The sequence below is a fragment of the Doryrhamphus excisus genome, linkage group LG6, assembly GCF_037039965.1.
Source record: "Doryrhamphus excisus strain RoL-2023G ecotype Guam linkage group LG6, RoL_Dexc_Guam_v1.1, whole genome shotgun sequence".
Classification (NCBI taxonomy): domain Eukaryota; kingdom Metazoa; phylum Chordata; class Actinopteri; order Syngnathiformes; family Syngnathidae; genus Doryrhamphus; species Doryrhamphus excisus.
In genome coordinates this window covers 13,473,739-13,501,370 of record NC_136362.1, presented here as the reverse complement: position 1 = coordinate 13,501,370, position 27,632 = coordinate 13,473,739, and the positions used below count along the sequence as shown (strand labels likewise).

The 27,632-nt window shown below is 41.0% G+C and overlaps 1 protein-coding gene across 1 annotated transcript in view; it reads left to right on the top strand.

Moving 5' to 3' along the window:
* The window catches only part of b4galt2 (UDP-Gal:betaGlcNAc beta 1,4- galactosyltransferase, polypeptide 2), a 98,043-nt gene that overhangs the window by 20,705 nt on the left and 49,706 nt on the right, over window positions 1-27,632 (top strand). The window contains exon 2 of the mRNA XM_058066147.2: window positions 555-1,323. Coding sequence (XP_057922130.2) covers window positions 975-1,323 — 349 coding nt within the window. The 5' untranslated portion in view covers window positions 555-974. The remainder of the gene's footprint in view (window positions 1-554; window positions 1,324-27,632) is intronic.

Here is a 27,632-nt window from a genome sequence, read left to right as displayed (position 1 = left end):
AAGTGGAAAAGCATAATAGGTCCCCTTAAAGAGTTAAAACCACGGATCAGATTGGGACATATACACATTAAAGCATATTGTACATATTTCCAGCCTAAATTAAGTGTAAATGTGACTATAGGGGTGTTAATTCATGTCTGATGTAAAAAAAAAACATATTTACAGTAGAAGGCCGTAAACATGTTTTCTATGCTATAACTATGAAATATTCATCTATAAATAAGAAATCCTACTTAGCGAAGTCCTACTTTTTGCATTTCTGATATTATCTATTCTAATGACTCCAGCATCACATCTTCATGTCTCTCCTCCGGGTTTGTTGTTTCTTACCTCATTGATTGTAACGCCGACCTCGCCAAAGCAACTTTTATTGTGGTTTATTTTTTCTTAAATACTTTCCAAGTTATTTGGATGTAAATATGGACAGCGGCGTGCTCTGTATTCTGCAGTGTTATACTCCATAGTCCCTATTTTGCTGCACATTACCCATAAATTGTGTTTCCTTACATGAAGTAAATACAGAATTGTTTGTTTATCTCAATTCTTTTGTTCAGGTGCTTGAGGAGACCCTCCAGGAGATTTGGATCGTTTGCAAGACCCAGGCAGCGTTGGGATGACTTGACAAGTCGATGGAACCCCACGAGGGCGTTGTTGTCCATCTGAATGGCGCAGTGGCGCATGGCCGCATGTCACGTTGCCTTACAGTTGAGATAACGCACCTTGTTCGCCAAGTGCACAGTTGGGCCTAAAGACCATCTGGGATCAATGCATATGGAATTGTTTTAGGTCCTTGGACATGCAGGGACGCATCAGGACCAAACTGGATCACCAACAGTGACCTCATGACCCCTGCAGAGGTCAGATAGCTGGTTAGCAGTGAACTCCATATTCAAATCAAAGTGGATATTGACCACAAGGCTGTCGGGATGAGCGCATGATTGTTGCCGGTCACCCGCCGCTCATTATCCTCGGCCATGACCCGGCTGATGTTGGGCCGAACTCTGGAGCGCATCTGCAAAGGCGTCCTGCTGCTCTGCTTGCTCCACTTCCTCATTATGATGATCCTCTACTTCGACGTTTACTCGCAGCGCTTCGACCTGTTCAGCCGCTTCAACAACGGACGTAACGGCTCCCGGAATAACGCCAGCGGAGCAATAGGGAGCGGACATCATTTTTACTACTACAACATATCCAGGCCCAACGCCACATCAGCTAGCTTCCTAGCTGCGGGCAAACAGGTGGGGCCGAGTGTCCAGCCACAGACCAATCAGGCACCTTCACCCAAGCCCTTGCCGCCATGTCCTGAGAACCCTCCTGGCCTGGGTGAGTCAGACGCTTAAAAATAGTCTACTTCATCTTCAGCATTTCATTACATGTTAGTAATTTTGGACACACATAGAGCAGGGCTTCTCAAATGGACCTCCCTGTAATCCTCATACTGATATATATATATTCCATTTCTTTAACAAATCTTAAAGTTTCCAGAAACCAAACAGTAAAGACTGGAACAGTCCAAATAAACCAACCTTCACGGACCCTAGTCAAGTGTTCGTTTGGGAATCCCTGCTCTAAATGATACATTTCTATAGTATTGTCCCTTGAAAAGATATGGTGCTGTATATACTAAAATACTTGTTGAACATTAAGCCACTTTGGTGTAATTTCTCTTAAAGTGAGTTAGTTGAAACAGGAGCATGGGCTTCAAAAGGAGGCGCTTACCTCGCCCAGACGTCCCTGCTGCTTGCCGTCTAACGGCAGCTGCTCTTTCTCTTCCTGCAACTCCCGCCGCGTTTCCTGACACATCTGCTGGTGGTGGAGTGAGTTATGAAATGTGGCCTGCTGTGTGGCTGTATTTGCCACTTTGAATGCTTTTACATTGAAGCTGTTACCAGGAAGTGTTTACATCGGCTTGTTATTGTGAAGTCACTGTTCACTTTGGGGTAGGATCAAGAGACGATTGGTGGGTTGTATTGAAAGCTCAGAGTTTATAATTTTATAAATTGATTAGTCAAACAATTCCAAAAAAAGCCGCGATAAATTGACATGTGCATGTGTGTTTGTTTTCCTCTAGCTCCGCTCTCTTTACATTGGTGAAGTTAGCTTCATGTTGGTCGTTTGATATTCGTCTCAGTCGCTGTTCATTTTCACGTTGGGATGTTAGGATATTCGGCTCTGTAGCGTTAGTGAGCGTTTGTTCTCCTTCACTATGCCTGGACTACTCTCTCATAGTGCGGAGAGGAGAGCGTGTGCAAATATTTCCCTAGCATACTGCTAATTCTCAACGGCATGTCCACACAAACACCAACCAGCCCTTTCTTGAACTACACATGTCAAGGCGGCAACCGGAAACATTGACTAAGTCAGCAAAAAAAACTTATACTCAGGGAATGTGAGCATGACCTCTCGTACAACAATAGCCAGTATAAGCTAAATGGGTTAGATGGGTTAGCTTGGTTTAGCGGAGCATGCTAATGCGCCTATGTCTGTGTGTGTGCCACTCAAGTTGTATGAGTTGGGTTTAGTGCTTGTTACTGTAGTCCAGTGTTTTAGCTTGGCTGCTGAATTGTCAAAACACATTTTCAACACACATCACACTTCCGGCCTTCAAAATAAGAACGGTGCACATCCTGTCTAATAGTGTAATAAAATAAGAGCTAAAATAGCTCATAAAATAGCTTGCATTAATATTACATACATATTACAATTTTATCTGCAGTTTTAGGTAAAGCTCTTGACATTCCAATTACAATTTTTAATACTATTGAGAAATTAAAGTTTATTGGTTTTGATACGATGTACTCACATTATGCCATAATTAATAAAAAATTATCTAAAAAAAACCGTCAGTAATCTTGATTATCGACAATAATTATCATCTTATTATCACTGATATTATATATCCTCTCCGGGCACAGAAGAGAGAGTCGGCTGCATCTGCGCCTCAGAAGGCAGCGGATGCGGTTGGAGGGACCCAGCAGAGGTGGATAAACCTGCTTTTCATTCAGGATTTCATTAAATAATGTCAGAAGATTCGAATTTAATGCACTGTGAACTAGAAATGATGAGTTGTGGACATAAGCATTTTGTTCATGTTCTGGTAAAACGAGCATATGGGCTTTGTTTGGCTTGAAATGAGCTATGAAAATAAATGTTACAAACATGAGTAGCTCTTGGCCATTTTTATTTTGTAAAAGTAGTTCTCACAAAAGAGAATATTTAGCGCAGCTATTAACATTACTACTCCAGAGAGATCTGGCCTTAAACCACACAAGGTCAACAATTTAGTGTTCCTTGCTCACAATCTGATGAATCTGAAGTGGCTACAGATTTGTGTATGGTCTGAGACTAGTCTGCACATTTTTGTTTAACCATTATTCTTTGTTTACCTATTACCTTTGTTGTGTGTTTTTATTGTAGCGTTTTTTGGTCCTTTATGATTGTGATTTTTATTTAAGTGAATAATTACACTTACACTTTGGTTTTTGTCTTTTTTTGTTTTATTTATTATCAAATGTTCTCAAAAAATATAGTCAATAATATTGACTATTGACAATAATTTGTTGGATAATTATCGTCCAGCAAAATTAGTTATCCTGACAGGCCTACATGCAGATTAGAGAGAACATTGGGGGTGACAAGTACAGGTCAATACAGTAGTTCCAATTGCACTCATTTTTTAAACAAAAAAAAATAATCCACTGATGTCAAGCAAAGGTCATGGAAGCATGGTTGTTGTTGTTATGTGCCCTGCAATTGGCTGGCGACCAGGGTGTACCCCGCCTCTCGCCCGAAGTCAGCTGGGATAGGCTCCAGCATGCCACCCTAAAGAGGACAAGCGGCATAGGATGGATGGGTTGATGGTTGGGGGGGGGGGTTGAAATGGATTTGGTGGGTGAGTGGGTCATTGAAGATTCACAGCAAATACTTTTGAATGATCCCTGAGGTATAGCTGTTGGTTACATGGAGTTGTATTATTCAGCTTTTTATAACTTCGTATGTAAAGCCAAATAGTGGTTTTGTTCGTGAGCTTTGTAACTCCCACCACAAGACAGATGAAGCTGTCAGGTCGGTTGGCCTGAAGCTGAAGGGGAGGTTCATGCAATTCACTGCCAGGAATCAGCTGCCAGGCAAGGATTGAGGATTTTGGTATTCATGGCAGGCCCAGGTGTGCTCTTATAGCTAATCTCAGCCTTTTTCACTGATGGAGATAGAGAGGCCGCTAGGACCACTCTGATGATGAGCAGAGAGCCAGTGGAGCGCTGAGAGGTAGGTAAGCTGTTTCTGAATGCACACAGAGAGGATGGTATGCATGGAGGCTGAGGAAGTCATAGAACGGGGCAGAAAAAGGAAGTAAGAGCAGGCAGGGTTTGACTGCACGCACACACATTTGCCTGCTGCACATACACACTGCATAATGGGTGGATGCAAGCCACTCACAGAGGCAGCACCTGTCAGCTGGAGTTCTCCTGCAGCCAAGTGTGCATGTGTGCGCACGCGCGTGTGTTTGTGTGTGTATGAGAGCCTGAGCCTGCACATCAGCTGCTAAAAAGTTTGGCACTAAAAGTTTTTAAAGTGGTTATCAGGATGCATACTGCATGTAAAGTGATCGGTATTGGTATCGGTATCGACCAATTTCATTCATGGATTGGGATTATTGGTATCGGCACCATTAAATCCTGATCGGAACATCCCTATCATTCATTCATTCATTTTCTACTGCTTTTCCTCACGAGGGTCGCAGGGGCTGCTGGAGCCTATCCCAGCTGTCTTGGGGCGAGAGGCGGGGTACACCCTGGACTGGTCGCCAGCCAATCACAGGGCACATATAGACAAACAACCATTCACACTCACATTCATACCTATGGACAATTTGGAGTCGCCAATTAACCTAGCATGTTTAAAACCGGAGGAAACCGGAGTACCCGGAGAAAACCCACGCATGCACGGGGAGAACATGCAAACTCCACACAGAGATGGCCGAGGGTGGAATTGAACCCTGGTCTCCTAGCTGTGAGGTCTGCGTGCTAACCACTCGACCGCCGTGCTGCCCACATCCCTATCAAATAATACATATTATTATTCATTCATTCATTCATTTTCTACCGCTTTTCCTCACGAGGGTTGCGGGGGGTGCTGGAGCCTATCCCAGCTGTCTTCAGGCGAGAGGCAGGGTACACCCTGCAGGGCACATATAGACAAACAACCATTCACACTCACATTCATACCTATGGACAATTTGGAGTGGCCAATTAACCTAGCATGTTTTTGGAATGTGGGAGGAAACCGGAGTACCAGCAGAAAACCCATGCATGCACAGGGAGAACATGCAAACTCCACACAGAGATGGCCGAGCGTGGAATTGAACCCTCGTCTCCTAGCTGTGAGGTCTGCGCGCTAACCACTCGTCCGCCGTGCCGCCCTACATATTATCATAACAAATGTAATACTAATCTAAAACAATGCAGTCATCCCTATTGTGTTATACAAAATGTAAATGAAATAATGCATAAAACACAATCATTAGCATTTTGTATCACAAAGTGTATACAAATCTTCTAAAGACTAAAGTTCATATCATCAAAATCAAACTTTTTACTGCAACAAAAGCTTCTAAAAGCTGCCATCATCACAATCCATAATTGGATGTAGCATAAAAACACGATGGTAGTTAAGCATCACAATATCTTCCCCCTTGCTGTGTGCATCCTGTAGCCTTTCCTTCCCAGCATGCATCTATGCAGCAGGCACCCCAAAGCTTTACAGCCGCAAGGCGACCTCCCCGCCCCCCTCCTGTCTTCCTGTATTATATCCTGCTGTCACCCAGCCAATTAACTTTTTAAATGAGTGCAAAAAACCCAGCCTGTAGCTACCTTTTCATTGTTAATAGTTGGTCATGTTGTCATGTTAGCTAGCGGCGCTTGCCTTGGACGGGAACAGCAACTGGAAGGTTTTAGTTTTATACAAACACCCCCGCACTCTGTTCTTGTTGCCTGTTAAATGAGAACGTCGACACAGGTTCAGCAAGTTGCCATTGTACCGAGCCATGCTTTGTGAGCTGCACAGATCCTACTAGGTGGCAGCGGGCAGGCAAAATAGTCTCTGGTTCACAACCTCTACTGACATTTAGTGATTTTTGATAGTTAAGAAATGTGAAATTTGATTGAAAGGTTGGTGAAAGCAAAAAATTGTGTGTGTGTTTTTTTTTTCTTTGCCTTATTTGTGACACTTATCGAACGCTAGCTCAGTGGTCTCCAGAGTTTTTTTTCTTGCAAGAGCTACTTTTACAAAATGAAAAGGGCCTAGAGCTATTCATTTTTGTAACATCGATTTCCATAGCTTACTTCAGGCCAAACAAACTGAATATGCTTGTTTTACCATTCATTCATCTTAAGTTCTTCCTTTTCCCACTCCCTTTCTAGCTTGTTTGTTTCCTGTTTATATCCATCCATCCATTTTCTATACAGCTTATCCTCATTAGGGTCACGGGTATGCTGGAGCCTATCCCAGCTGCCTTTGAGCAAAAGGCAGGGTACACCCTGGACTGGTCGTGACCCAATCACAGGGCACATATAGACAAACAACCATTCACACTCACATTCAAACCTATGGACAATTTGGAGTCGATGATGAATGTGATGTTTTGAGCCGAGTAGGAATGATTAACGAGGTGGAATTTAGTTTTGAATTATTTGGAATTCAATGTAAAAGATCAATGTAGGGCTTTGATGACGTTGTAAGTTTGCCTCGATTATGCTGCTTTACTTTGGCTTTTTTTTTTTTTTACTTTAGCTTTTTGTCGTCGGAAGCTAAGAAAAAAACTTATATTAGAACTGCGATGAAAATACAGTATTGTCTTATACAAACTCTGTTTTTCCTTAAGGATTCCTTATTTATAAATGCAATATTTTCATAGTGGAGCATGTCTGTGGCCTCCTAAATACAACTCGTTGACTGGTCGTTACCCAATCACAGGGCACATATAGACAAACAACCATTCACACTCACATTCATACCTATGGACAATTTGGAGTGCCCATAGTGGAGCATGTTTTTGGAATTTGGGAGGAAACCGGAGTACCCGGAGAAAACCCGCACACGCACAGAAAACTCCACACAGAGATGCCCAAGCGGACAATCAAAAGTTGGTCAAAACTTGCAGACCTTACTGCACTGCCTGTGCTATTCGTTTTCTCACAAACACACCATATGGTGGTACTGATATTACACTGATATTGTCAGTGTAAAATAAATAAAACCCCACAAGTCGAAATGACTTGAAATTCCCCACACAGCACAACACCTACTGACTTAAGGGTGTTTAGCAAGAAATGTCACAAAACTTGGTACAAATCCTTATTGCACCGACAAGCACTCATATGTGAAAATGTGAGTAGGATTGCTTGAAAAACATGTACACTATCCAGCAAAACATTTTTACCAGTACACAGGTAGTTAAGTTAAGTTATTGACCATTTGTCTAATGATTATAACATTTTGAGGACATCTATGTTACTTCTCTGCTGCCATGTCTTCCAAAGTATTCTAACCACAACCCATTGGGGGCGCCACAAAGTCCCATTTAACCCATGTTTGAAAACGATCCTATTTAAAGACAACGCTGGTGCACAATTACGTTGAGATAAACAATAATGGTCCATAAAGTGTATCTTTGGGCCCATAAGAAACAACATTAGCTTGTTTTTGGTCTCTCAATCAAGCCGCTTAACAAGGTTGTTAAAGCCTCAGGAACATATTGAGGATGTAACCATCACTTTTGGGAGGTAAAGGCCTTTTGACAACATAATGGCTACCATAACTTTGCTACAAAACGGCCTTTGCCTCCTTAGCACAACGCTCTTAATTTTCCACCTGAAAGTTCCAAGAGGGAGAATTTGCATAAAGTATTTTTTTTTCCTTTTTGGTTTTAGCTACAAAGTTCATTGAAAGGTTTACGCAGATCACTTTTAAAAATCTATGGTCCCTGCAGTTCCTGCAATATTGTTTTTTTAATGCTGTGCTAATTGTAGACCTCTGAGATTATTTGATTTTGCAACCCACTCACTGAGACTCAGCTGTTAATTGAATAGAGTCATATTTACGATAAATTGTTATGTTATGTTTTGGCAACAGGTCTATTTTTTTTAAGGACGTCTGAGCCAAGATAGCTGAGGTATCTAAAGCAGGGGTGTCCGAAGTGCGACCCAGGGACCATTTTGTGTGTTTCACTGTGTTTTGATTGTATAGTTTAACAATAAAACAGCAAAAACAGTAAGATCAGCAGTAATTGTAATGAATACATTCAAAATATTAAGAGCAAATTGAAGTTAAATATTAAAGAAAGACAGTGTTTTTTTAAGTCGCAATATTATGAAAAGCAACAATAATGTTATAATTTTTGGAAAACAGATTTAGTAGAATTTCCAAACAAAGTTTTTTTTAAAGCAAAGGGAAAAAAGTCTTTTGAATGATGAGGCCCCGGTAATGAACAAGTAGGAGCATTTGAACAGGATTTATTAGAGAAAAACACAGGAGCTAACTTACAAACGCTTAGTCTAGTTCAGATCAATGCGCCTCACTGACTTACCGTCATTAGTAGAGACAGACAATGAAATTGCTGAGTGGGCTCGGCCATTTGTCTTATTTAGCCGCCCCAGGAAGGTTAGCTTTTATTTCTAAGTGGGAGGACGGCGAGGGAATTGCTCTTGCTTTGAAACAAGCGCGCCGCTGCTATACGCTTTGCATACATTCATTAGCCACCAACTTGCTGCTGCTGCTGCTTCAGTTTTACGCTCAGCTGCTCACTGCTCCTTTAATTTTGTTTGGATAAACGGCATTGTTAAAGCAAGAATTGGTTTTAATTAACCAGCCTTCGATGATGAATGTGATGTTTTGAGCCGAGTAGGAATGATTAACGAGGTGGGATTTAGTTTTGAATTATTTGGAATTCAATGTAAAAGATCAATGTAGGGCTTTGATGACGTTGTGAGTTTGCCTCGATTATGCTGCTTTACTTTGGTTTTTTGTCGTCGGAAGCTAAGAATAAAACTTATGTTAGAACTGCGATGAAAATACAGTATTGCCTTATACAAACTCTGTTTTTCCTTACAGATTCCTTATTTATAAATGCAATATTTTCATAGTGGAGCATGTCTATGGCCTCCTAAATACAACTTGTTACATGATTAGAGCCCTCTAACCATTAAATAATACCCCTATATCCACCTTTACACATAATTCAGCATATTGCTATAAATGTGTTCACCTCGTGGACCTGAGTGAGGGATGGCCACAAAGTGATGTTGGGGATTCAGAGTCGAGTTCCCCCCCGTGGCTGTCATGACAGCAGTCTCCATTGCTGTCTGTTTGTTGGAGATACTCAGCAAAGGAACATGAAGCCTGCAAGAACATGACACAACAACATGAGGCAACCACAACAGCAGCAGGACACTCACTTCAGGCGTGTACTTGTGGCTGGGATGACATCATTCGGGGGTTTGAGGACCCTCCAATAAAGAGAGGGCGTTTGAGAAAGCAGACACAAGGAGAGCCTTATATTGACCGGCACCCTCGTCTATGAGGAGGATAATACAAGCACAGGAATGTTAGTGGAGGAACCCACCCAACCACCGAAACCCCCCAAGGAGGTACAATCAAAGGATGCAGCTATTGAAAAGCGTGAGTAGGAAACAGTCAACATTAGCCACGTTTACATGGATGCAAATATTCCAATTCCATTCGGGTTATTTGCTCAAACAGAAAGAATCTAACCTTTGTATACACCTCATTCCGAATAAATATATAATCGGATTCACAGGTGTGGAATATTCCTTTCCCCAATCCGATTGAGGTATCTTGTACCCGCTCAATCGGAAAGTTGTCAGACTGCGTTCTTCTTCGTGGTGTTTTTCTTCTTCTGTTGTTTATTGGCGGTTGGCAAGCAGCTTTCGTGTGCATTAGCGCCATCTGTGGAACAGAATCTAAACCCTTCTATACGCCATTCACAAGTCCAGTTTTATTAAAAAAAGAAAATACATATCTATATAAAGCATGTGCCGAACTTAATTATAAAATATTAGCAAGATTGAACTTTATCTTTTCCTGTTCCCGGGTGCGTTCTTTCAGCGAATGCTCAGATATGACGTAACACGCAGCTCGAGACGTTCTTTGATTTAAAAAAATGGAGGCAAGCAATCGGTACTGGACTGCTGCGGAAAGTTTGTTTTTGATTCAAACTAAATTTCAAGACTGGGCGAAGGAAAAACTGGCCATACGGAGTTATTCCAACAAGTGAAAGAAAAACTGGAGGAAGTCGGTATCACGTGATGTTGGTGTTTACGCTTTACTGCGCATGCCCCATTGACTATTCTGGTTGATTATAGCGGCGCATGTAGACACGCGATTGGAATATTCCTTTCCATGTATACCATTGCTTTCGGAAAGGTCATTCCAAAAGATTCCATTCGGAAAGAGAAAAACTCCTCTAATGATTTGACAGAATCTCGGAACAAAAATAGCAGAGAAAAAAAGAAGATGGGAGATATAATCTACCAATATGAAGAAGAACACAATGCCGTTCTGTTTACAGAACGGAAATGGACAGCACGCTACTCAGCCCTGACAATGACATCATGGGGCATGTCCTGCTGGGAAAAGGAGGATTTGGCATTGCAGTGAAAAAACAACTTTGAGCAAAGCTTCAGCTATACAAAGGAGGAAAATGATGGTAGAGGAGAAGGCTGTCTCTCTTGCCAAGCAGGGACAATGGGTGAGGTGGGAAGGTTTGGGAGAAGAAAGCTCACCTGGAGGCATCTCTGGGAAATGGAATCAAGCAGCTTCATCATGTGATGTTCTCCCATCCCCCAAAAAACCTTCATCAGTGTTATGGTGCTTTGTCACACCCATTCTGTTTTGGTCTACATTTTGCCTGTAATTTTGAGCTTATAACCTCCAGGTTGAAGATGCAACACTCCAATGTATGCTTTAATTATTTGTGTTTCTTTTCACACTTATTGCTGCTGTGTAATCAGGCTGCCCTCCTTCACGCTAATTATCTACGACAATGAAATCAGCTTTGTTGTGTAAGCATGTCAGCCCTCGAGCAAAACAAACCCTTAAGTTGTTGCCACCTGTGCTAATATTACAAATTATCAAAACAATGTAATTATTCACGCCGGAGCTCAGTTTGCGGTGTTTGGATTAGCATTGTGAGATTTGATATGGATTAGTTAAAGGGATTATGATCTATCGCTTGCTTTTTTTTTGGTTTGTTTGCTATTTCAGCTATTCGGCTTTTAACACCTGAAAACACTCCAAGGATGTCTTTTATTCCGCTTCCTCTTCAAACCTGCATCCTAATCTACATCGGCTGATATTAGCATCCATTCGAGGAACAAGTGAAGGCCTCGCATCATTTCAGGCGCAATGAGGAGAAGCGAGCCGCAGGATCAAATATCATCTTTTTAATGTGCTCTAAATATTCACTCCGGGGAAATTAGCGTGAGAGCGATTAGCTGATTGGTCTCTTATACGAGGGAATTTAATCTGTTTGGAATTAATTTTAGAAAATGCTAAACATTTGTAATGTTCAGGTTCATTCCTTGGCACATTTTCTTTGCTATTAGGAGTTCAAGTACCGATGCCCTTTGGCGGTCATTAGTCTCATTGTTAGGAACCACTTTGGCTGAAATGGCATCCAGTCATTACTGGAAAAGGTCCCGAGCTTTGCTTAACCTCCAATTTATTCATATTTAGAAACTATTATTCCCATAGAACAAGGCTTTTAAAAAAAACTAATTTCAATTGAGGGCCGCATGCAGAAAAATGGAAGAATGTGGGCTACAACTCTTCTATTATTTACCTTTTTGTTTATTAAACAAACAAAAATCAATACAAAGTAGTTTAAGAGTAAAATGTCATTAATACTTGTATTAGTATGATCACTTCTTCATCTGATTTCATGTTTCAACACTTCAATTTTTTTTCTCATCATGTCGTTTTTTTATATCTGTATTTTTTTGTGTTTCCCAAATATCTGATCCTATGTAATGCTTTTATGCATGCCTTGTTATGCGCTCTTGAATTCAACTTTATCATGGCTAATTGATTCCAGACCCGACTGGGAAATGTTAATTTTGAAGAGCTATTTAAGTATAGCCTTAATTTTAGAATGAGGGATTACTTTTTGTCTAGTTTTGTTCAGAAATGTTCAAATTAAACAAATGACTCCTAAAATGAGTTATTTTGGTTTAATCTTGTTTAAAGATTCTACAACATGCTAAGTGCTAAATGACAATGTTTAAACGTTCAGTTTATTTAACAGAAGTATTTTCATGGCAAATACCGACCAATGACTAAATGACAGCTTTTCTAAAGCGACTTGGTATGCAGAGCGGCTGTGGGTTTGATCCTCCTGTGATCATGTGGAAATACAGCATCTTTGGACAAGATAGCGCAGCCCCAGTTGGTCCTGATGCTGCGTCATAAGTAGGTAAATGTGTAACAGTGTCAAAGGCCTAGTGTCAGGATACACATTTATTCATTTAGTCATTCAGTCCCGGCTCTCTCCACTCTGTCACTGTGTATACCACTTTTTATCACTTGAAATCATAAAAATAATAATGTAAAAGAAAATAGTAAAGTTAATAGGGGTATATTTTAGACTAACATAAACAAATAAAGCAGTAAAAGTAGAAACATACTGCAGATATACAAAGAAACATAAAAGGATGCATACCTACACTAAAGGAGCACTGCATCTGCTTCATTTTTCTCAGGATTTTTATTAGTTTTGTTTCATTTGCACGCTGGTCTGATGTCATTTGTGGGCCAGAGTTTGCCCCCAGGCCTTCATAAAAATGAAATTAATCTTTTCCAAGCTCACTGTGGCCTTTATAAAACCTTGTATTTACTGTACAGACAATGTTTTAGTGGCATTTCAACATATCTAACTGCCATACTAGAGTAACAATAAGCTAACCACTGTTGCTTTATGGTATACATTTTTTTCTTCTATCATGTTAACTGAATACTGAACAACCTAAACACTAAAGCATCTCTGTGTGGAGTTTGCATGTTCTCCTCGTGCATGCGTGGGTTTTCTCCCACATTCCAAAAACATGCTAGGTTAATTGGCGACTCCAAATTGTCCATAGGTATGAATGTGAGTGTGAATGGTTGTTTGTCTATATGTGCCCTGTGATTGGCTGGCGACCAGTCCAGGGTGTACCCCGCCTCTCGCCTGAAGTCAGCTGTGATAGGCTCCAGCATACCCCCGCAACCCTCGTGAGGATGGGCAGTAGAAAATGGATGGATGAATGCTGCTTAGCTGCTGTTTGACTGACTATCACATTCAGTTCCAATGAAATCTCTTTGATTTCTCATGAATTACTTGTGAGATATTCATGATTGCCCCATAGAATGTAAGACAGTCTCCAGTCTCTCCTCCCCGCCACCCCCAACCCCCCACACAGACGCACACATACAGTACACAGTGAAAAATCAATAGAGTGAACAACCCAATGAGCTCCCCCGAGCTACTAGAGGCTGCCAGTTTGTCTTTTGGCTGATCATAAAAGTTAATTATTCATGCTCCCCGACATCTTGCCCGGACCTTAAAATAAAGTAATAACCTGCCAAAAGTAAGTTCAAGAGTACATTTTTTATTTTTATTGAGGATTAAATTATTATATAGTTAAAGCCAACCACTACAGTTTATAAAGTAAACACATTGGAGGAAATATTTTTTAAAGCTGGGTAATCTATCTATACTGTATTATAACTTCAAAAAGGTGATATAGTGCCCATTCTTTTATTAATTATTCTTATTTTTATTTTTTATCTTAAAGGGGACTTCACAGTGGTTAGCGCGTAGGCCACACAGCCAGGAGACTAGGAGTTCAGTTCCACCCTGGGCCATCTTTGGGCCATCTTTGTGTGGATGCGTGGGTTTTCTCCGGGGATTGCGGCTCCAAATAGTGAGGATAAGCGGCATAGAAAATCAATAGAAGCTGCTGTTTGACTGACAATCACATTGTGAGCCTTGAAAACTTACCATACTTTATATGCAGTATTTAACATGCTACATGTCAGATAGTTTCGTGGCATGTGTTGCCAGATAAGTTCTACACATTATTGTAGTACAGAAAAAATGTATAAAATAGAAAAAGTTAAACAATAATTTCTTCACATTTTTGTAATCATTACCGGTATATTTATATTCATAAAAGCTTTCTGCCGTTATTTTTATTAGTATTGCGTTTTTCACATGGTTCTACTGTCCTATGTGATGTCCAAATGTAGTTCCGTAAAATATATTTGTATAGAATTACCACAGCTTTAAGGTTCTAGAAGAGGTTGCATCCCAACTGCGTTCCCCTGCTGGTTGGATAAATTTCCCCTCCCGCTGTGACTTTTTCCTCCCTGTGGATGACGACTGACAGTCACCTCCCATGTTGTTTAATCTGAAATTAGCATGTGTGATTTGTGTAGCTGGTGATGGGTGGTGAGGTCAGAAAAGGCCGAGATAGTTGATTGGAATCCACAAAACGGAAATAGCTTCCTAAATACAGCCTTTGAGTGACAGCAACTTTAAGCTTCTGTCATTTTTAATATAAATATGCTAAGTGTGTGTTTTTGCAGCACGGTGATGGATGACACTGTTGGAGATCATCCTGAAACCAGATGATTTATATGTGTGTGTGTGTGTGTGTGTGTGTGTGTGTTTTGGTTTTTTTTAACTGGGAAGAAATCCTCTTCATCAATCTCCTGTCCATCTCCACGGACAACCCTGCCCTCTAATTCATACCAATGTACAGCCTTCACATATAGATGCATTTGCACAGCAACACTTTCATTATCTTTCCTGAGAGAACTACCAACACTGAACTGAAATATGTAAGACTGTATGCATCTCACATGGAGAATGTTTTAGAACCACTGCAATTGTAAAAAAAATATATATCATCTTATGCCAGTTTTGTCGCTATTAGTGATTTGTTCAGCCAGGATTCGAAACCAAAAAAACAAAAAAGCCAAAAAAAAAGAATATATTGGCAGAAGTCGTGCCTTTAACTGTGCCCACCAGCAACAGTATGGAGCTGTAAATCATCTCCTGGATGATGATGGCTATCTATTGGATCTATTAAAGGTCCAGAAGAACCTCCCGTGGATGAGACTCTGCACTCGATTAAGAAGTTTTAATGTTTGAGGGAGATAACAAATGGAGAACGGACAGTAATCCCTCGTTTATCGCGGTTAATTGGTTCCGAAATCGAACGGAAAAGTGGATTGCTGCACAGTAGGAGTCCTGATTTATGAATGGAATATTTTAGAAAAGCTGTTTACGACCTTCAAAATCCAGCATTTAACGTGATTAGAACCCAATAAGCGTGAACTAACACCCCCATAGTCACCTTTACATTCGTATTACCAAATATAGTAGACATTCATTCATTCATTTTTTACCGCTTATCCTCATGAGGGTCGCAGGGGTATGCTGGAGCCTATCCCAGCTGTCTTCAGGCGAGAGGCGGGGTACACCCTGGACTGGTCGCCAGCCAATCACAGGGCACATATAGACAAACAACCATTCACACTCACATTCATACCTATGGACAATTTGGAGTCGCCAATTAACCTAGCATGTTTTTAGAATGTTTGGAATTTGTTTTCAACGGTAGCATCCTCCTTGGTCGTTTTTTTTTTTTCTGGGGAAAAATACCTTTTCATATTCAGGTTAATGGGGCTATTTCTTCCAGACATCATAAACCTATACAGGTCACATTTTAAGTAGCATTTTAACAAATGTAATGTATAAATCTCTGTATATGACAATAAATTGTCTTAAAAATAATAAGACAACCCATCTTTTCCCAGAAGAAATTCATGAAAAAAATAGATAATGAAGTTTATTATTTTTTGAGTTATTAGGTTAGCCTTGTATCTCTCACACACACACACACACACACACACACACACATGGCAATACAATGAAGCCAGCAAAACTACAGAGTTCATTATTATTTATTGTGTGATTAATTAATTAACTTTGGAGGTTCCTCCGTCTTCTCCATACCTCTTCTAGAAAGTGGTTTCAGTGCCAAAAAGTGCAAAGAAGGGTAAATACGTCAACATTTCAGTACACATGTATCACAGAAGATATGCATTTCAATGTTATTTTTTTCTATGAAAATATTGTGGTTTACCTAACCTCAGGTTTTGGTGTCATGAGCACTTTAAGTGACTTGTCAGCTCGTCCTCCGGCTCCCATTGTGACAGAAGAATTAGCATTAGCGTCACACACCACTCAGCTGGTCAAGCAGCATGACAAGTGGCATGTTGCTTCTAGTTTTCTCCTCTAACCCTTCAGAAATGGTGCTGAAAAGGGTCCAACATTCATGTTTCTCAGGGTCTGTGATCCACTACGGTGATTTACCTGTATTTAGGTCAGGCTTTATCATCCCCCCCTTCTCTCCTCCACTCACTTGAGCTTCGAAAATGTGAGGCGTGCTTTCACATGGATCGGGTCCATGCCACAGGGGAGAAACTCCCTGGAAACCCGCCTTGGCAGTTGGTTGTAATGATTGGTAACAGCAGGAGACAAGAGTAGAAGTTTGAAGTGGATTGAGTGTGGATTGTAGTGCAGCGTCCTTTGACGTCTTCTTTGGTACCAGTCCAGCTTGGCTTTGTTGTTGTTTTTGGCTCGCAGTGATGACCAGCAAGGTGACAGGAATAGTTACACAACAGGAAGTACAACAATGTGAGTTTATTAATGATGCTCTGAATGTCTCAACCTCTGGGTTTTGGTACTCTGCCATTTTTGGACGGAAACCATCTGCTTTGGAATTGATCTGTGTGGTCTTGTGCTCTATTTAGGTGGGGATGCAGGATCTGCCTCCCAGCACTTTGGACTGGGACATGACCATCTGCGTATTGTTCCTGTGCCATGACTCCTTTGTCCCAGGCTGTTATGTTTCTCCCTCTGTTATCCTACATTACTTACTTGCTACAAAAATTGACTCTTTTAAACATTTATGAGCGTTAACATTGCAATTACCTTCTATGTACTTTCTGCTACACATCACTACAGACAATGGAGGAGGAGAAATACTACATGACATTAGCGGACTGTATTGAATCTGTATTCCTGGGGGGTTTTGTTGTTTACCAGTTCTGTGTCAATGTTAAATTCCTCAAGGGGCAAAGAGGCAAGCCATTAATCACAGCCACAGAAGGTTTATTTGAAATAATCACAGGCCCATATTTTCATTGTAGCAGCTTACAAAAACAATCTTAATACATTTGATACTGTAATTAAGTGTAATCAAAAGAGAAAGATGAAAAAATTAAAGCCAGGTGGTTTTTTGTTGCTGCTATGTTGAACACTAGAACACTAGAGACAGACATGGGGCTCTAATTTTCCGGCGCAGCGCAGGTGGCACAGAGTTGGGCGCACCCCACAAAGTGGTAATTTCATCCAGCGCACCACTGTGCGCAGCCAAGTTGGTAATTTGGTAGACTGTGCTGTGCCGAGATGGGCGCACTCGGGTGGGTGTCCACATTTTCAGCTTGGCGCAGTGAAAATTTTGTGACAAAACAGCGCTCAAAGATCTCCAGCGTCGACCTGTTGTGTTCTCTGTGCAGGCGAAGCGCACCCTGCGCAGTGCTAAATTGGCTGACAGGCGCAGAGTGCACAAACGTCACCAAAACCTCACAGGCAGGTTTTTCAGAGTGTCAGGCACATTTGAATGTAAAAAACAATCACACCAACCGCCACTGAAGCGCATTGTGGACTCTGATGCACAGTGCAGTGGCCACACCCCGTTGACGCTGCTTAGTCGTTGCACAAGGCACGCGCGCCTCACCTGTGCCTGGTCTACAAAAATAGAGCCCGTGGTCTCACAGTCAGATAGCATAGAAACACACAGTCAATGTTCCCACTGTACTACATCACTTACATCACTGACTGTAGCTTGATTAGTGTTAGCAACCAACTTCACCCAACTGGTCCAACTAGATTCTTATGAGTATATGTGTCCATCCATCAAGCCACTCATCGACATAAGAATCTTATCCATTGATCTACCAATAATGTATTTCATCAAACTCATATTCATTATCCATCTATCCAACCTGCCATAATGTAGCCATTCATCCGTCTACCTAATGCTTCATCCTACCATCATTCAGCCAGCCATTATCTGTCCACCCAACCTTAATCCAATCACCCGGCTATCCATCCATTCATTCATCCATCAACCTAGTTAACCTGTTACTATGCATCCATCTCAAAACAACTCATCTACCCAACCATTGATGATTGATCCAGTCTTTTTCCCATCATTGACCTACTCAGCCTGTTGTCGTGGCTCCATCAGCCCATTTATCTACCATCCGCCATCCACCATCATCAACCCAACTTTTCATCAATTCATTATTCAGACATCCATCATCCATTCATTCAAACGTTCGACCATCTGTTCACCCATCATCCAAATAATTAAGATACTATCATGACTCCATGAAGCCATCAACCCAGCTGCCAGTACTCCCTCCACCTACACAACCTTTCATCTATCCATCTATCTACGGAACCCTTAATTAATCCATTCACCTGACCTCAATTACCCAACCTTCTATCGTGCGTCTACCTAATCTTTAATCCATCCATTATTCAACCATCCATCGTGATATCCATCCATCCACCAAACCACCTGTCTTTCACCCATCCATCCATTTTTCTCACAGTCCATCCCTAACCTGCTTCCATCATCCGTCCATCTTGCATTCGATTGACTCTCCCGTACATCTTTTCCCCCCAAGGTAGTATTGTATAGCTATTCTATTTACACATTCACCTATCCATTCGACCTTGCAACCTTTTGTCCACCCATCTATTTTCTAGCTTCTATCTTGTTATATCAATCCATGCATCCATTCATCCGTCAACGACCTAACAATCTACACAACCTTACGTACACTCTTCTTTCTGTGCGTCTCTCCGTACATGGACACATCCATCTACCCAACTTCCTAGTTATCATTTCATCTTCCCAAACTTTTGCTATCCTATCTTTCATTCATCTCAGTCTATGCAAATGTTAGCTTTAGTTGTCTATTTGCATGGATCAGCAGCAAAACAACAGCTTCATGTACAATATCTCACAGGTTTGCTTTGTGTGCTCCACTTCCGCAGTTTATTTCTGGATCACTGCTTACATTTCTCACCCTGTATGCAAATATTTTACATCTGATTGTTGTTTGTGAAATGTCAAAGTCGTCTTCATCAATCTCCTTTCTTCCGACCGGTCGCACTACAACCTCCATACATGCTATTTTTATTATGACTTACTTTTGTCTGTGTGTCAATGTGCACGTCAGCCGCCTAAGTTGAAGTTCTTAAAAGAGGCTTCAGGACAAAACCAGAAATGTGTTGCACGTAGACAGTTTGATGTATTTCAGGGCTGGTGTTTCATTATCGACCATGTCATCAATCTTACATCATATTCAGATTTTCCTGCTGCCGTGTAGCCATGTATGGGCTTACATTTTTTTCTGTTATAATTAGGCATGTGTCGGTTTCATGGTAAAAAAAAAAAGGAAAAAGGTTTCAAAACCACTACATTTTTCATCATGTAACATGGAGTCTTAAAGGAAAACTGCACTTTTCCTTTAATTTTGGCGGTCGAGTGGTTAGCGCGCAGACCTCACAGCTAGGAGACAAGGGTTCAATTCCACCCTTGGCCATCTATCTCTGTGTGGAGTTTGCATGTTCTCCCCGTGCATACGTGGGTTTTCTCCAGGTACTCCGGTTTCCTCCCACATTCCAAAATTGGAATTGGAATTAGTTAATTGGCGACTCCAAATTGTCCATAGATATGAATGTGAGTGTAAATGGTTGTTTGTCTATATGTACCCTGTGATTGGCTGGTGACCAGTCCAGGGTGTACCCCGCCTGTCGACCGAAGACAGTTGGGATAGGCTCCAGCACCCCCGTGACCCTCATGGGGGAAAAAACGGTAGAAAATGAATTAATGAATGAGTTTGCATGAGGGAGCACATTATGAGACTCACCGATTTCGGCTATAAAGCCCTGTAAAAAAACAACACTTTATCGTTTTATATACAGACATGACAATGCAGTAACAGGTACATTAATGATAATTTACTACTGTTTACTACTTATCATTGCAGATTTTGTGAGATTTTGGACAAATGAGGATCCAGAAAAAAAACATAGTTTTTAGTTTGACGTATATGGAAGTGGACTAAATCGACTGATGTTTGACGTCTTTATCATTAAAAGTGCAAGAAGCACACATCCATATAAGTGAATATAATGTTTTATATCCTTCTATCAGTGCAATCGACTGATTACCTTTTAAATGGTGTTAGATTGATATACATTATGTTGTCAGGAATGGCAAACACCTATCGATGGAGTTGGATTTAGTTGGATTATAGGAATATAAATCGATACATCAATGTAGTAGATGAATTGTTACACCCCTACTGAGTTGACATTTCATCTGGAGTATCCACGTTCCTTGAGGCAAGGCTATCCTTTATGTATATATGCTTCATGTTGTTGGCTGCCTAATGCTGTATGCATTCAATAAGGAAACTGAAGTAGATTGGATTTAATAATCTATTACAATCCTTGGACAGGAAAAGTTCCAGATAAACAAGTCTTCATGCTTCAGCTTTTGTGCAAACAAGCATAGACCTTGAGGCTTTGGAATTGATAAGCAGGGTAACATAGCTAATGGTACAGATTCACCTGGAGTCCTCCCAAACATGTCTTTTTTTCCCCCCTGAGTTGTGCGAGGAACAAGTTGGAAGTTACCATTGTACCGGAATGCAGCATAAGACAGCAAGAGCATCAATTTGACTCAATAATAAATAATGAGCTTCTCCGTTCTTCTACTTCACCAATCACAAATTTTGTCTCTTGAGTCTTCCTTGATGTGCTCCATGGTCTATATATTTTTCTCAACCTTTCCACCTCCCCCTTTCCTTCCAGAGATTTTTTGAGTGCAGAGTTGAAATGGCCACAGTGTCATTGGTGTCAGAGAGACTCGGCTTGTCAGAAGCTTTCGACCCAGCGGGGAGGCAAAAGTGCAGTTTGTTACATTCGTTTAATCAGCTCCCAGTTGAGTCTGCCTTAGTGTGTGTATGTGTGTGCGTGCGTGTGTGTGTGTGTGTATGCTTTTACAAACCTAGCACCAAGTTCAATATTTTGTCGAGAACTTGACCATGCTGGTGTAATAGCACCGCAATTTGTCAGTGTTACTCAACAAATTGATACTCCTGAACTAATGCTGAGTTTCCCACTCTCCATTAAGAGGTACTTCATCTTGACTATAATAGTGTAAAAAAAAAATATGTCCACCATCAGCAGACGCTGTGTAATTACTCTTTGTCCACTCTCATGATCAGCAGTATCATAATTACTTCACAATAATTATTCCCCCAAAGACTTTGTCGTTTTTATTATGAAGGGAACCTGTTTATGTCCATTAGAGCTCACTCGTTATTTGTGTACTTGAAGCAGGTTTTATCATTTACTAGACGCCATGGCTTTTCTAGGAACAGTTTGGGAAGGTCCAGTGCACACAGCAAGGACCATAAAGCTTTGAACAAGTTTAGTGTGGAAAAAAACTCATCTAATAGTGACAGTGACCTCATTTCTCACAAATACTCTTTAGGATGGACTACCAACTCCAAATTGACTTCACTTGTCGCTTTCTTCAGCGGCCAACTGTCCCAATATTTCTGTCCACGAGCAAGCCTTTCCTTTGTATTCTCCTTATTTCATCACACCTGGCAACCGACCCTAAATGACATTTCCTGTTGTGAGTAGATGGAAACCATCCTTGTCTCGTTTAAAGCCATTAGCGTCTGTGGTTCTTCCCCACTATGAAGGTCACTTGGTGCTCGTTGTGTCATTTATGCAACACATGCTGTAATTACTTGCTCTCTCAAAGGCCCTTCAAGAGCTTTTGTGTAAATAGATTGTTTGGCCATTTGGATCCGGAATATTTAAATTAGTGACATGATGCAGGTGTACCTAATATTCTGGTCTGTGGACAGCTGAGTGTTTTCTTTTATTCTGACACGCTTTGATAGTGACAGGACATACGAAACCTGAGGGGAAGGGAAAGGAGGAAAAGGAGATTAAAGCAAAGTGAGATGAAGACAGGCGACACAGACCGTGCTCCTTGATGTGTGCGCACGTCTTTGTGTACGCTCCAGCAAGAAAAAAAAGAAAAAGGCGCCCCCTAGGGCAGCCTCCCGAGAGTTCAGATGTCAGAACCGCTCGAGCGAGGAATATGTGCTCGATGTGGATGGCTCTCAGAAAGAGTGCTTTCACTTTTTGCAAAACCAGCAAGGTCAGTCAGTCAGTCACATTTGTGTGTGTGTGTGTGTGTGTGTGTGTGTGTTGTTTGGTGATGATTTTTTTTCCTTTGTGCACTCAGCAGCCTTGCAACTACCTCAACTGAGGTTGTCAATGTTGGCATCATTTTTGCAGCTACACAGTCATATTAAAGATGCATTTATCAATCTTAAAAAGACCCAAACTGTCTTAAGACAGTTGAAAGTGGTGTACTGATACCAAGAACATTCAATATGAGCTAGTAGAACCACACAATTAGAGTTATGAAAAGCAATGATAATAATTCAAAAATACAATACAAAATGTACGGTGGATGAGTGGTTAGCGTGTTGGCCATATAGTCGGGAGATCTGTTTGAATCTCCACCTGTGTGGAGTTTGCATGTTTTCCTCCCACACTGCAAAAACATGCTAGTTTAATTGGCGACTCCAAATTATCTAAACTATCCCAGCTGTACACCCTGGACTGGTCTCCAGCCAATCACAGAGCACATATAGACAAACAACCATTCACACTCACATTCATACCTATGGACAATTTGGAGTCGCCAATTAACCTAGCATGTTTTTGGAATGGGGGAGGAAACCGGAGTACCCGGAGAAAACCCACGCACGCACAGGGAGAACATGCAAACTCCACACAGAGATGCCCGAGGGTGGAATTGAACTCGGGTCTCCTAGCTGTGAGGCCTCTGTGCTAACCATTCATTCACCGTGCAGCCGGAGCTCAACTCCACATTTTTTTTTTGCAATTTTGCACTTAAACTGTGATGATAAACATAGAACCAGAACATGAGCATGTTTTCGTTGTGGCTGTTCAGTACAATAGGGCTAAAGGCTAAAGCTACAGCAGGAATAAGAGGAACAATTTATCACCTAAAGTGGTCTTCATCCCCATCCAGTAATGCCTATCAATGTTGTTTAGCATCATTTGCATTTGAACAATTCAGATTCCACAATTCAGCTTCCCTTTGATTCTGGATTCCAATGCTTTTAAGAGGCAGGGGAATAAAAGTTTGGATGGTTTAAATGAGGGCTCTAGTTTTTTGGAATAAATTTCTGAACTTTTGAGTTGTTTCTTTTTTATCAAGTTTACTGTGAATTTCTCACAGGGCAACTTTCAAACAGTATATCAATACCAAAGCATTCAACTTGAATGTAAATGTTATGAAGTTACTTTTCACAGAACTACACTTTCACAAGAGATGTTTACTTTTGAAATGTTGGATACTTTGTTTGCTGCCTCAATGTTGCTGTAAGCCAGTGGTTCCCTCTCTTTTGGAGATGAAATACCCACGGCCGTGGGAGAATGTGCTGCAGGAAATACACACCTAGTAGTGTAGAAAGCAGCAGTGTTCAATATACCGCTATAAATGATGATGATGATGATGCGCGTGTTTGCGTGAGAGGTGAGGAAAAGTATGACAAATGGATCAGACATTTTAATAAGCTTGTTGGGAGTCATGGATCGTTTAGGAGCCTGGTGATGTCATAATATACTAATTATTTACTCCCATCACAAGCAGTATGCATTTACTATGTCTAACCATTTCTAAGCTACAACCTTTTGTGCCCCCTTCCTCCTGTTTGAAAACTACTGGTGTATGTTTATGGCGCAATTATTTTGTTTACACTTCTGGTCGGCGAAGTGGCCATCGAAACTATAGGAATCAAAATAACAATCACAGGAGAATTGCAGTGTTAGTTCCGCTTCCCATTAATGCCGGCGACTCAATGTCCGACTCTAGTGATGTAGTTTAGTGTGGACGTTTCACTGTGAGTATTCGCACATAATACCACTCTATTGATTTCCACCGCTTCTTGAGTCCTACGGAAAATATCAGGCTTTACAGCATTGTGACCTTGGCCGAGGCCTTTTCAGGATGCTGACTCCAATGAGACGTGTGTATGTGTGTTTTTTGTCTGAGAGTGAGAGAGCCAACCACCACATCACTGTGCCAGCTGGACGGGGGCAGTCGGACCTGTCGTGTGTCTGCCAAACACACTGGCATACGCTGGCATCCTAGCATGGTTTCATCTTTGTGGGGAAGGACCATGTTAGAAAGTCATGTCAAAAAAGAGGGGGGGAGCATCCGTCTAACGTGTGCCAGAATCAGCATCGAGGGAAACACAATATGTGCTGCTTGGCGAGGCCTGCTGTGCTTAAATTACTTGGAATGACTTCATTCCTGACTAATACATTGATTATGATCAAGAATTGCTTTTCACGTAGTCTTTTATTGAACAAAAGCTCTTCTCAAAACCAAAATGTCTGCTTTTTATGGTACAATGAGAACACTGTGGTAGATGCTTCATTAATATTAATAAACAGTAATATTAATAAACAGTGAAACAATAAATAGCAAGCAGGGTACGTATATGCTGTCAAAATGATTGACATACACACAGCATTTCAATTAATTTAGCAATCCTTGCATTGGGAATTGGTGTAGGGGTGACATTAAACGTTCACCTTTAACCTCATATTTTTTATTAATTTAATCTTTATTTGTGTTTTATTATTAGTTGATATAGTTGACGCTACAGGATTCCTATGTAGTAAAGTAAGACTCATAACAGGGATATTGCCATTGCCAGTGGTATCTCAGTTTTTGCTATTAATTACATGTTCCAACATGTAAAACTATATAAGAAATACATAAATACATTTTACACACCCAAAATCTGAACAATAAATATGTTTTATGGTATAATAATTGCAATTTTACATGCAGAAAATGCAAATAAATGCACAATAAAGGTGTTAGTCTCCTGCAAGGGGTACGAAAACCATGATGTAGTAAGCAAAATTTAACGTTTTTAAAGTATCACTAGGGCTGCACAGTGGAAAGTGGTTGGCGTGCAGGGCATACATCTAGGAGACCAGAGTTTGATTCCAGCTCGCCCAAAGACAGCTGGTATAGGCTCCAGCACCCCCACGACCCTCGTGAGGATAAATGGTAGAAAATGAATGAATGAAAGTATCACTTTAATACATATAAATAACAAATCAAAATTATGATCAAAAGACCGGTTGAAAGAATTTTGAAAATTTTGCTGAGGTGTATATATATTTCTATATGGATATACGTATGTTATGCTGCAATGCGATAATTGGTGTAGTTCTCAATTCAATTCATTTGGGAGGGCTTTTTCTTCAGCATTCAGATGTAATGTCAGCCTCTAGTATTCTAATAATACACTTCAATGGGAAAGTCCGTCACTTAACGGTGATGCATGTTTGAGTGCAGTGATGTGATCCACCTTCCACTCACACATCTGGTGTTGCTAAAGGGAATTAATGCACATTTTCCAGCACATTTAATGTGTGTCAACAAAGCAAATTAGAAAGCCAACAATTACTCACACCACCTTTTCTTCCACTTGTCTGAACGGTTGCCATGACGTCGAGTCTGTCTGTTTATCCTTCCTCTTCATTAGCGAGGGCTTGGCTCCTTTGCTGTCCTGTATCTCAAAGTACCACTCGTCCTCCTTCGTTCACGCCCTCCCCCGCTGGAACGCCATGTGTGGTGTTACACGCTTTTTCCATCTGTTTGGTGCCCCCCCCCCATCCCATGCGTTCACAGCCGCCGACTTGAGAGGAGGAATACATCAGCAAACATACTGTTCATGTGGCTTCTTCATGCCATTAGGAGCCTTTTAGACATACTTGTTTGTTTAACCATGCAACAACTGAAGCAGAGGTACTGGTGCTTGGTCAAGGGATGGTTTCACTATATTTTGTTCTTTTTTAAATGCTGGCTAGATGACTAAGAAAGAACACTTGTAGGTAAACGGCGGAAAAAGTTAATTTTTTAGTAGACAAGTGGACCTGATGGATTTTTACAGGAAGTGAAGCTCCACTGAGGTGGAATTGCTGGTATGCTTTCAGCCATCGTCCTACTACAGAACCCAAGTTAGGTTCAGCCTGAGTTCACAAACAGATGGACGGACTTTCTCCTTCAGGATTTTTGGGTAGACAGCAGAATTTGTGGTTTTGTGTATCACAGCAAGGCTTCTCTGTCCTAAAGCAGCAGAACACTCCCAGACCATCACACTACCACCACCATACTTTACTGTTGGTAACTCGAGAGTATTTTCCCAAAGGGCTTGGAGATTATCAAGATTTGTTCTGGTGAAATTTAGACAGGGCATATTTTTATTATTATTATTTCTGTTCGTTAGTGGTTTTCGTCTTGGAACCGTTTTTGCCCAGTGTCTTTGTTATGATATAATCATGAACATGAACCTTAACCCAGGAAAATGATGCCTGCAGTTCTTTAGATGTTGTTGTGGGGTCTTTTGTGACCGCTTGGATGAGTTTTCACTGTGACCTTGTGGGAGACCCACTGATTGTGGTGGAAAATGGCTATTAGCAACTCCATACTTGGTGAGCTTGTAATTTGCATCCCGCTCCCTGTATGCACACTCTATAATGCTACAGAGACAACCACAATTGTTTTATTACTTACACAAAATAAACACAGCTGCATAGTGGCCAAAACAGTCCACTGTGAAATGCTGTTGACAGATAATATTTTTGGTATGGAATCAGGAACTCCAACTACTTCTGCTACATTAGGAATCGTAAACAAATTCAGCTTTCCCTTAAACCCGAAGACACACTTCCTTGGAGACATTGCTAACACCGTAAACTCTGTGACATCACAGAGAGCCAGTGTTAGAAAAAACTCCCTGAAACAGACGGTTTTGAGCTACCTCAAACTTATTATTTGAAATTTTGGCATGGTTTAACACAAGAATATAACATTCTAACTACATTTATAGGTCAGAAAAGTGGGAAAAGCAAAATAGGTGCCCTTTAAAAATGCTAACTGAGTGCAAATAGAACCATAACAAAAGACTTATTTTTCAATGACTACCTCTTCTGGTCGTGTCACTCAAAACAGAACTTAATTATCTTTGCAAAAGCAACCTTTTTTCTATTTAATTAATTAGTCGTCATATCCCTACAGGATGGCCGTCAATGCTGCCGCATGTTATGCTTGTCCACACACTTTAACAATGTGTTGCCATCAGTTATGGAGTGTCTCCTTCTCTGTGCTTTTGTGAATGCACCATACTTAACCTTTTATCTTATCCAGGACACACACACACACACACACATACACATGGTGGCTTGTCGTGACTGAACGCACCGCCATCACACACACACAGATAACTGGAGGTCTCGCGTGTCAGGAACTGCATGTATCGAGGAGATTCTTAGATGCCGATAA